At 38.4% G+C, this 10667-nt stretch overlaps 1 protein-coding gene across 1 annotated transcript; it reads left to right on the top strand.

The window, feature by feature from the left end:
• Positions 1-3112: 3112 nt before the first annotated feature.
• Positions 3113-6076, top strand: LOC131249570 (uncharacterized). The gene is made up of 4 exons (XM_058250372.1): positions 3113-3508; positions 3629-4180; positions 4589-4765; positions 5984-6076. The coding sequence occupies exons 1-4, from the start codon at positions 3113-3115 to the stop codon at positions 6074-6076; spliced, it is 1218 nt and encodes a 405-aa protein (XP_058106355.1).
• Positions 6077-10667: the final 4591 nt, after the last annotated feature.

The raw sequence follows: 10667 nt of genomic DNA, 5'->3' as shown, positions 1-10667 counted from the left end.
TGTTAACTGATCAAATCATTGATTGGACCCATTTTGCATCATATATATATATATATATATATATATATATATATATATATATATATATATATATATATATATATATATATATATATATATATATATATATATGCCCTGAACCTAATCAATAGTCTAATGGATTGGACCGTCTAAGCGTCCCAATGCAACTAGGACCACTATAACTTATGGTGCGCTATGAGAGCATTGGAGCTTCTTTCTCACTTATTGGTAATATATAATAATTAACATTTTTAATTTGAAATTTTTAAAAGACACCAATTCCTCTATGGTGTTATAGGATAAGTTTATCCTACAACATTTGTAAGTCGAGGCTATGGCGTGTATAATTTGTATGTTATTCAACCCATTGACTAGCGTGTTTAGTATGTCATCCAATGCATCTCACTAGGGTGCCCCACCATACAAATAGGACACCCCATCTGGGGTCCTTACTCTTGCTTGGGTGGTAGACTCTCAGGAGTTTCAACTCCCGGTTAAGGGTTTGAGTACCCATAGGTGGTGAAATTCCACTAGCGTGAGTGTGTGGGGGTGTGTGTGCATGTGTAAAAAAAAAAAAAAAAAAATGAACACCCCATCTGAAAAAAAAAATTGTATCCTAAATTTTTAATATCAAACATCAAGTTATGAAGCTATTTTCATGTTTTAAGAGAAAATTAAAATTGATTTTTAGTTAATAGTGAGATTTTTTATTTTTTATTTTTGTTTCAAATTATAACTGGGTATCAGATGTTGCAAAAAAAAAAAACACGGGCACATAATTAATACAAGCAAAGAAAAATCATTAAAAAAAAAAAAATAACAGTTAAACCAAAACTTAAAAGCCTTATGTCTACCAGATAAAAATTTAAAACTTTATTTTTCACTAATACACAAAAAGTTAATAGTACAAGGTTAACTCTCTCTCTTACTCTTTTATTGTACAAGAATTCTCTCACGAAGAAATTTCATGAAAATCACTATTTCTCTGCATGTATTCTCCTTTTATAGACAACATAAGAGAGATAAAGCCTAAGAAACTAGGCTTCCTGAGTTTCTCATGAAACAAGAGAAAAAAAAAAAAAAAAAAATAGGGAGAGAGATGAGGTACGTATAACTCATACGTAAGGCACGTATAAAAGGTCACCACTTCAATATTCTTCTGCTTAAAATTTAGGATCTCTAATAGCATGAAAAACACACATGGTAACGGCTGTTTAAACTTCACTAGTTGCCAACTAACAATGACCCCAAAAGAAGTCCCACGCTAAATATACTTCATTTTAATAAGCTTTGTCAACATATTTGTTATATTGTCTTGGTGTGAATCTCTTGCAATGGGTTTATCAATCTTTGACCATGCCATAAACAAAGTAATACTAAATAATATTGCGCTTAGCTTGAGCACAAAACACTGGATTCTTAGCCAAGAGTAATATGCTTTGATTGACACAATAAATCACCACTACTTTCTATTTAAAATTTAACTCTTCTTACAATCTCTTCAATTAAATATCTTTCTTATATATTTACGCATAGCTGACATATACTCTACTTTTATAATAGATAAGGCCACCTCTAATTGAAATCTACATTCAACTAACCACCCCGTCAACCAAAGAGAAAACTTAACTTATGATAATTTTTTATCTTAATCTCATGCTTACTCTGTATCTATGAACCTAACAAAGTTTAAGTCTTGACCGTTATAGCAAATATCATACTCAAAATTAGCATTCAAATAATTAAAAATCCAATTGACCACAGTCCAATAATCTCTATCATGGTTCACAATGTATTTACTAAACTGTTCCTACTGCTTGTGTAATGTATAGTTTGGTGGACATCATGGCACAAATACAAGTCTTCCTACAATCAATGAATATAATACTTGAAACTATCTACATTCTCTACTTCTATAACAGGATATTGATAACATCACCAACCATGATATTTTTAACAAAAACTTATTGTCATCTGCATCAAACTTATAATCTAGATCAAACACAGAGTATAGAATATTTGACATGGAGTCACCACTAGCCAGCAACTCAGATTTTTGCAGTTGACTAAACCCTGTAAAATCTTTAGAAATTAAAGAATCCGAGGATTCCCTATTTTATAATGACTCCTAATCTACAATCTAAGATTCTGAGTGAGGGACTTCGGTGATAGAGAAGGCCTGCACACAAGTGTACAATCTCTACTTTACGAAACTCAGTGGATTTTAAGGGATTTGATTAGCCTAATATCAATGCAATGAAGTAGATGATACACAATACGTTGGTGCAATGCATAACTTACGAGAAGGAACGAGGGGTCGAAAAGCATGCGATCCTTCAGGACCCGTTTACTTGAAATAGCCAGTCGAGAAATGAAAAAACACTCCAGTTAACTCAAATTTTTTGTATTGGAAGATTAGAGAACTAGCAAGCTGTAGAGCATGTGCTCGAACTGACTGGAGTGGATGCGGGTTGAGAAGAGATATATTAGTGCATATGCTAGAATGCAGAAATGAAAAGGATGAATGGGTGCAATGTCCAACTCAAGAGTGGGAGCAAGGGATCTAAATGCATGCGATTCGCTAGAACCCGCTTACCTAAGAGAGATGGTAAAGAAAAGAAAAAATACTCATGTCTACCTGAGTTTTTGATATGTTAGGATCTAGAGAAACTGACAAGCCTAGTGTTAACAGCTGTACATTATACACAGATCCTTTCCTGATTTCTCTCCCATGGTTTTGGGATTTCTGTTTTCTAGTTGTTATATATAGTTGGTAACAGAATCTATTACCTTATTCTTTACCTCCCATCCGATCACGTGGGATTGGCTACCTAGTATATGTATGTATCATCTCCTATGTGAATATACATTGAATATAGCCATTCTAAAACTTTACATGGTATCAGAACCAAACTCTCACGGTTCTGCCTGTGTTGCCAGCCTCTTTCGTTTATCTTTTAATCTCTTACACCATTTTATTTCTTCTTCTCTTCTTTATCTTTAGTTTTGAAACCTCCTATTACCCTTTCACAACTTCTGAATTTGCTGGTGGTTGTGGTTATTCTTGTGTTCTCCTTCTCCAACTTTCCTCATGGCTACCCCATCTGAGTTCCCACCCACGGCAGTCGAGACTTTCAATACGACTGGTCGTTCTATTCCTTCAACCCATGCTCGTCGTGCAGATGCTTCACTCGACCCTACGAGTCCTTACTACCTTCACAACTCAGACAATCTAGGTACGACATTGGTCTCTAACACCTTGACTGGAGATAACTATTCCACTTCGAGCCGAGTAATGAGAATGACTTTAAGTGCAAAAAACAAATTGAGCTTCATCGACAAGACCATTCCTAAACTTGATTCAGTAGTGAATCCAGGTGAATTTGCACAATGGCAACGCTATAACGACATGGTTCTCTCTTGGATCCTCAACTCTGTTGCTGCAAATCTTGCCAGTAGTCCTATCTACACGGATTCGGCATCGGAGGTATGGGCAGATTTGAAAGAACGTTTTTCTCAAAGTAATGCTCCTCGCCTATATCAAATTCGGCAAGCCATTTCTTCTCTCATGTAACAACAATCATCTGTGGTTGTTTATTTCAACAAGCTAAAAGGATATTGGGATGAGTTGGCATCTTATTCATTGCTGCCATCATGCACTTGTGGAGTGATGAAGATCCTTCATGATCGTGATCAAGAAGAGAAGGTCCTTCAGTTCCTCATGAGACTCCACGACTCTTATGTTGCTATCCGTGGACATATCCTACTCATGAATCCCTTACCTTCTCTTAACATGGCCTATGCTCTTGTATTACAAAAGGAGAAACAGAGGGAGATTGCCAATTCTCTTCACAATCCAGTTGGTATGGCACTAGCTGTAAATCGTTCTTTTTTCAGCTCATGTTCTCTTCTCGACTCTATTGGCCATGGTCGTGGAAAGGGCAAAGAACGGACCACTTGTGACCATTGTCGTGATCTTGGACTTTCTGGACTTATTCATTCCATCAATCAGTGCTACCAGCTGCATGGTTATCCCTTAGGCCATTGTTTGCATAAAGCTAAGGATGACACTTCCAGCAAAGGTGTCATTAGTGCCAAGCCTTCTTCTCATAATGCCAACAAAGATAAGTCCACGTCCATTGCTCTATCATTCACTCAGGCATAGTATAAGCAAATCATGGCTTTACTCAATGGAGGTACCCCACATAGCTTAGCCAATGCTGCAGGTACTTGTTGCTCTTCATCCATTTCTGGTGCCTCCTTCTCTAGTTTTAGTGCCCTATCAAAATCCACATTGATCATTGAAACAGGGGCCACTGATCACATGATGTCTTCTTCTAATTTGTTCACTAATTGTGCCTCTCTTATTGATCCAATTCTCATTTGATTGCCAAATGGTGCTTCAGTTCATGTTTCTTCTATAGGTTTTATTGATCTCACCCCTATTTTCCATTTAGAAAATGTTTTTCATGTTCCAGATTTTAACATTAATTTGATGTCTGTTAGCAAGCTCACCCGATCTCTTCATTGTTCTGTTACTTTCTTCCCTGACTTTTGTGTCTTTCAGGACCTTACAACGAGGACGATGATTGGTTTGGGTAAAGAAGTTGGTGGTCTCTATCTGTTCAACCTGACTACCTCAAATTTCATTAAAGCATTCGCTGCTCATTATAAAGCCTCACCACATATTTGGCATCAACGGTTGAGACACCCATCTCATGCTAGATTTCAACATCTCACCCAAGTAATTCCTGAAATTAGTTTCAATGCACTTTATTTTGTGAGTTTTGTCCATTGGCAAAGCAAACTCAGCTTCCATTTTCTATTAGTTCAATAAATTCTAGTTAACCTTTTGATTTAATCCATTGTGATATTTGGGGTGGTCATTCTATTGCTTCATTATCTGGTGCTCATTATTTTCTTACTATAATTTATGATTTTTCATGATGCACTTGGGTTTACCTTGTGCGCTTTAAATCTGAAGCGAGTGTTCTTCTCAAATCCTTCTTCCGCATGGTTGCAAATCCTTCTTCCGCATGGTTAAAACTCAATTTGGTTACCAAATTAAATGCATTCGCTCTGATAATGGAGCTGAATTTTTCTCTCATAATTTGATTTCCTTCTTCTATGATTGTGGTATGGTCCAGCAACATAGTTGTGTATCCACCCCACAATAAAATGGTGTAGCTAAGCAAAAACATCGCCATCTCCTTAATGTTGCACGTGCACTTCGTTTCGACGCATCTTTACCCCTAAACTTTTGGGGCGACTCCATCCTAACAACTGCTTATCTCATTAATAGAATGCCCACACCTCTCCTTTCAAAGAAGACATCATATGACATTTTGTTTCAAAGTCCACCCACCTATGGCCATCTGTGTGTTTTTGGGTGTTTGTGTTATGCCACTGATATTTCTCCCAAAGGGAAATTTGCTAGTCGTGCACATGTCGTGTCTTTATTGGATATCTTTATAGGCAAAAAGTGTTTCATCTTTATGATCTTGATTCTAAACAGGTTTTTACTAGTTGAGATGTAGTTTTTCATGAGAATGTGTTCCCATTTATTAAACATGATGTCCAATTACCATTCACCGAACAACATGTCTTACCCCTTCCTGCTCTAGATCCACTATCATCTGACACTTCAAACTCTACATCACCAGTAACCTCACCTCCTAGCCATTCCAACACAGACACCAATACTAAACCCCTACCTTCTAATGCCTCTCGTCGATCCACTAGGCCTTGTCAAACCCCTTCTCACCTTCGCGACTACTATTGCCCCACGCTACCACATTCTTCTCTCACTCAGTCCTCGGACACTTTGCAGGTTCCCACTAAAGGTACATGTTTTCCTTTATCCAATTTTCTTTCTTATGATCGTCTGAGTACCACACACTGTTCCTTTGTTGCTTCCATCTCTGTGCAACAAGAACCTGCAACTTTTGCTCAAGCTATGCAGGATCCGCATTGGTGTGAAGCCATGGACGCTGAACTTGCTGCTTTGGACGCTAATGGCATATGGACCTTGGTTGATTTACCTCCTGGCCGCTAATCAATTGGTTGTCGATGGGTATACAAAATCAAATACAAGTTCGATGGCTCCATTGATCACTACAAAGCCCGTCTCATTGCTAAAGGATATACTCAATAAGAAGGGTTGGACTATCATGAGACCTTTGCCCCAGTTGCTAAATTAACTACTGTGTGTTGTCTTTTGGCCATTGCAAAAGTTCACAATTGGTCTTTACAACAATTAGATGTCAACAATGCATTTCTTCATGGTGATTTAGATAAAGAAGTTTACATGGCTCTTCCACCTGGTCTTGGCAAACAAGGGGAGCATCATGTTTGTCGCCCGAATAAGTCCATATATCGCCTTAAGCAAGCCTCAAGAAATTGGTTTACCAAGCTCTCTTCTGCCCTTCAAGATGTTGATTTCACGCCTTCCATGGTTAATTATTCCTTATTCACTTGCAAAAGAGGTGCCTCATTCACTGTCATCCTAGTTTATGTGGAGGATACCATCATAATAGGTAATGACTCTTCAGCCATTACCCATTTCAAGGGTTTCCTTCAACATCGTTTTCACATCAAAGACCTTGGGCAGCTTAAGTACTTTCTTGGGATTGAATTGGCACATTCTAAACAGGGTATTTGCATATCATAGAGAAAGTACACCCTGGATATTCTATCTAATGTGGGTCTTCTTGGAGCTCACCCTACAGATTTTCCTATAGACTAACAGTTGAAACTATCTAACGAGAAAGGTAAAGTCCTCGAAGATCCTTCCTCTTATCATCGCTTAATGGGGTGTCTTATTTATCTTACTATCATTCGTCCAGATATTATGTTTGCAGTTCATACTTTGAGCCAATTCATGCATGCACCTCGGAAACCTCACCTGGATGCAACCATGCGAGTGCTTCATTACCTTCAAAGTTCTCTTGGTCAAGGACTTTTATATTCAGCCACAAGTTCTCTTTCTCTTGTGGGCTATTGCAATTCAGATTGGGCAAGTTGTCCAATGACACGATGCTCCACCACAGGGTTTTGCACCATGCTTGGAGATTGTTTACTCTTTTGGAAAACCAAAAAGCAAACAACTGTCTCGCTCCTCGGTTGAAGCTGAGTATCGTTCCATAGCTACTACTAGCTATGAACTTACATGGATCAATTATCTTCTTAATGAGTTACAAGTTTCTCATCTACAGCCAGTAGTCCTATATTGTGACAACAAGGCAGCGTTACAAATTGCCATTAATCCAGTTTTTCATGAGCGAACCAAACATATAGAGCTGGATTGTCATCTTATCCATGAGAATATTAAATCTGGTTTGATTCAGACTGCTTATGTTTTTACCACAGATCAACTAGCAGACATTTTTACCAAATCATTAGGACATTCACAGTTTCTCCATCTTCTTCACAAGTTGGGTAATCATAATGTTCATACTCCAACTTGAGGGGGAGTGTTAATAGCTATACATTATACACAGATCCTTTCCTGATTTCTCTCCTATGGTTATGGGATTTTTGTTTTCTAGCTGTGATGTATAGTTGGTAACAGAATCTGTTACCTTATTCTTTCTCTCATCCGATCATGTGGGATTGGCTACTCAGTATATGTATGTATCATCTCCTTTATAAATATACATTGAATACAACTATTCTAAAACTTTACACCCAAAGCATATACTCAAATAAACTAGAGAAGCAGGGGAGTCGGAGAGAGAATGAGAGTTACAACTAATTATAAGCAAGGTAAAAGAAAGTAGTAAATGTACCACATGAGATTACAAATAAAAACAAAGATATCAGAGAGAGAAGAAGAAACCTTACACTCTTTGTAGAAGAGATGTTCAAATATCCTCAACCCCGACCATACTCCCTAAGATTTAGACTGTTGAGATGACTTATATTAGCTAGATGTTGGCTTTAAATGGATTTAATTTACTTATATATGAGCTAGGCTTTGGATAAGTTGCTTGGATTGACTAGATTAGGTCGGATGATTTAGATAGGTCAAATGGGTTGGATTGGTTGAATAAGATGGATTAGGTTGAGTGGGTAGGATGGGGAAGATGGGCTAAGCTTAAGCTAAACTTGGAAAGAGGTAGCTAAGTTGAATGTAGAGCTGTACACAAGTGAGTTAGCTCGGTCAGCTCACTCGATTCAACTTAAAAAAGCTCAACTCGCCTTGGCTCGAAGTTGGAGTCAGACCAAGTCGAGTTGGTTTTTAGAGCTCGAAATCCGAGTTTGAGCTTGCCCGAGATCGACTCGATTCGAATCTAACCTCAAATTGAACCGACTCGAATCAAATCAAATTGGTGACTCGGTTATTTTGATATGGATGTTGCTCATTGAGTGTTTGATGAAATGACTCAACAAAGTGTTAGTGAGGAAAGAATGGATATGCTGGGTGTTTGCTTTTGATGCTGCTTGCTGGGTGTTTGATTTTGATGCTACTTGTTGGGTGTTTGGTTTTGTTTGATTTTGATGTTGCACATCGGGTGTTTGATTTTGATGCTGCATGCCAGGTGTTTTATGAAATACCTGTAAAGTGTCATTACTATTTTGCATTCTATGAGAAATTTAAGATGCATTCCAGGTGTTTGATAAATTGCCGCACAGGCTCGAACTCAGCTCGAATTGGCCTAAGCTGCTAACTAAACCGAGCCGAGATGAGTTCAAGCTAGGGTTAGCTACTGGCTGAGCCGAGCCGAACTATGCCAAGTTCAACTCGGATCGACTCATGTACAACTCTAGTTAAATGAGTGTCATCTCCCTCCTTTCCTCTTTGTTTGTTGGTGTAAAAATGGGTGAAGATAAGAGATTTATAGCTAAAATGGATGGCATTTTGGTGATTTGGGTAAACATTAGAGGCAAAATAATGGTTAGGGGAGTGTGATTAGCTAAGGGAGTGGGAGCACCATATTGCATCCTCTATGATTGGTTAAGGGAGTGGGAGTTCCACATGGCATCATCTCATTGGCTAAGGGGCTTTCTACACTATGTGAAAAGAGAAAATTTCAAGGGCAACTTGGTCATTTGGGCTCAAGCACAACACTCGAAGTAGAGGACGCTCTTCTCTTTCCTTCTACAGAGCACACCTCGAGTTTCGAAATAATCCACATGGTAAGCGGGTCATGATGAGCTGCCCACAGCACATCATATGCTGCCTACCTCATGAATTTCTCTTAAAATTTCACACCAAAACTCACCTCAAATTTCTAAATAATCGACGTGGCAAGGGGCTCATAATAGGTTGCCTCCCACATGGCTCCATGCACCCTTTGGCAAGATGTTCATATTTCCCTCATTTTAGCTTTGTTATTTTGTGTTCTTGTACTTATTGAAAAGGTAATTCGATAAGTTTTTTTTAATGGAACTAGAATCACCTCATTTACAGTTCATTTGAGCATTGAAAAATGAGCCCAAGTCATTTGATGGTGCTACCCTCATTGCTTGCAAATTTCAGCAACACCCTTTGGTAAATTGATCGTATCTCTCTTGATATTCATCAAATTTGATGATCATGTGCTCATTGGAAAGATAATAGAGTGGGTTTTAGGCTTAGTTTTAGATTTTGGCTGGACAGGTTCTTATGGGGTTTTTCTAGGGTTTCTAGGCCTGGTTTTGAGCTTGGATTTAATTTTGAAGGGATTGGATTTGAGCTTAATTTCGAGAAAAAATTACAAATCACACAGTATGGATCTTGCTACAATTAGTCATCTAACGTAGGATGGGGTATCTACACCATGAATCTAGCATTGAATAAAGAAGAATTGCAACTTTTTCTTCATCGTCAATTTTCACATCGATCTCCACCAATCTGTGACTCAGGGTATCAATTCCATTTAAGTGTTCCTGCAAAGAGGACCCTTCCTTCATTTTCAAGTTGTATAATTACCATTAGAGAAAAATATTATTCAACATTGATTTCCATTCATATAGATTCTTGTAGACAACCCACCCTTTGCCTACAAGCTAATCAAACCACCCGTTCAAACCCCATCCAATTAACCCAATTACTCAGTTAAACCCAGCAAACCTAGTCAACCTAGTCAAGCTAATTAATCTGGTCAACCTAATCAAACCAAAACCAAGCTCGATTTCAAGCCTGAAACCAAGCCTAGTATATACTCAGTTCAAGCCCATACCTAGGCCCATTAGCATTTAAGACCACCATAAGGCAAATTCGAGTGAGCTAGAGGCAATATACCACTCTAGGAGCACCCCTGCAAAATTCGAGGTCGATTCATGCTCCGGGTGACACTCAATGTGCCACTACCATGTGGAATCCCTTAAAATTTCGCAGGGAGGTTAGGTGGGGTGATGATGTCACCCATGCAAAATTTGGCATGATTTCATGTTGTGGGTGGCAACACTGCCTAACATGTGGCACCTCTCTTGCCTTGGCAAGAGAGGGTGCACATCAGGTGGGGTTGCTCCAATTCACCCACAAACCTGTGGCAAGGGAAAAAGACTGTGTAGTCCTCCCCTTTCGCCCAAATTACAATCCATGCCATTGATCTAACCACCCACATTTCACCACATGTCAATCCCAAATCCTAGACATTGAAGCCTTATTTATCCCTGAACTTCTCCAAAATGACCAAAAACCCAGCCCGAAACACTATAAA

The sequence above is a fragment of the Magnolia sinica genome, chromosome 6 (assembly GCF_029962835.1).
Source record: "Magnolia sinica isolate HGM2019 chromosome 6, MsV1, whole genome shotgun sequence".
NCBI lineage: Eukaryota > Viridiplantae > Streptophyta > Magnoliopsida > Magnoliales > Magnoliaceae > Magnolia > Magnolia sinica.
This window is presented reverse-complemented; position numbering and strand designations above follow the sequence as displayed.

Coding starts and splice junctions, on each gene's coding strand:
- LOC131249570 (XM_058250372.1), top strand. CDS start 3,113: ATGGCTACCCCATCTGAGTTCCCACCCACGGCAGTCGAGACTTTCAAT. Junction 4,181..4,588: donor TTGCTCTATCATTCACTCAG/GCATAGTATAAG, acceptor TGTGTCTTTCAG/GACCTTACAACGAGGACGAT. Junction 4,766..5,983: donor GATTTCAACATCTCACCCAA/GTAATTCCTGAA, acceptor CAAGCTATGCAG/GATCCGCATTGGTGTGAAGC.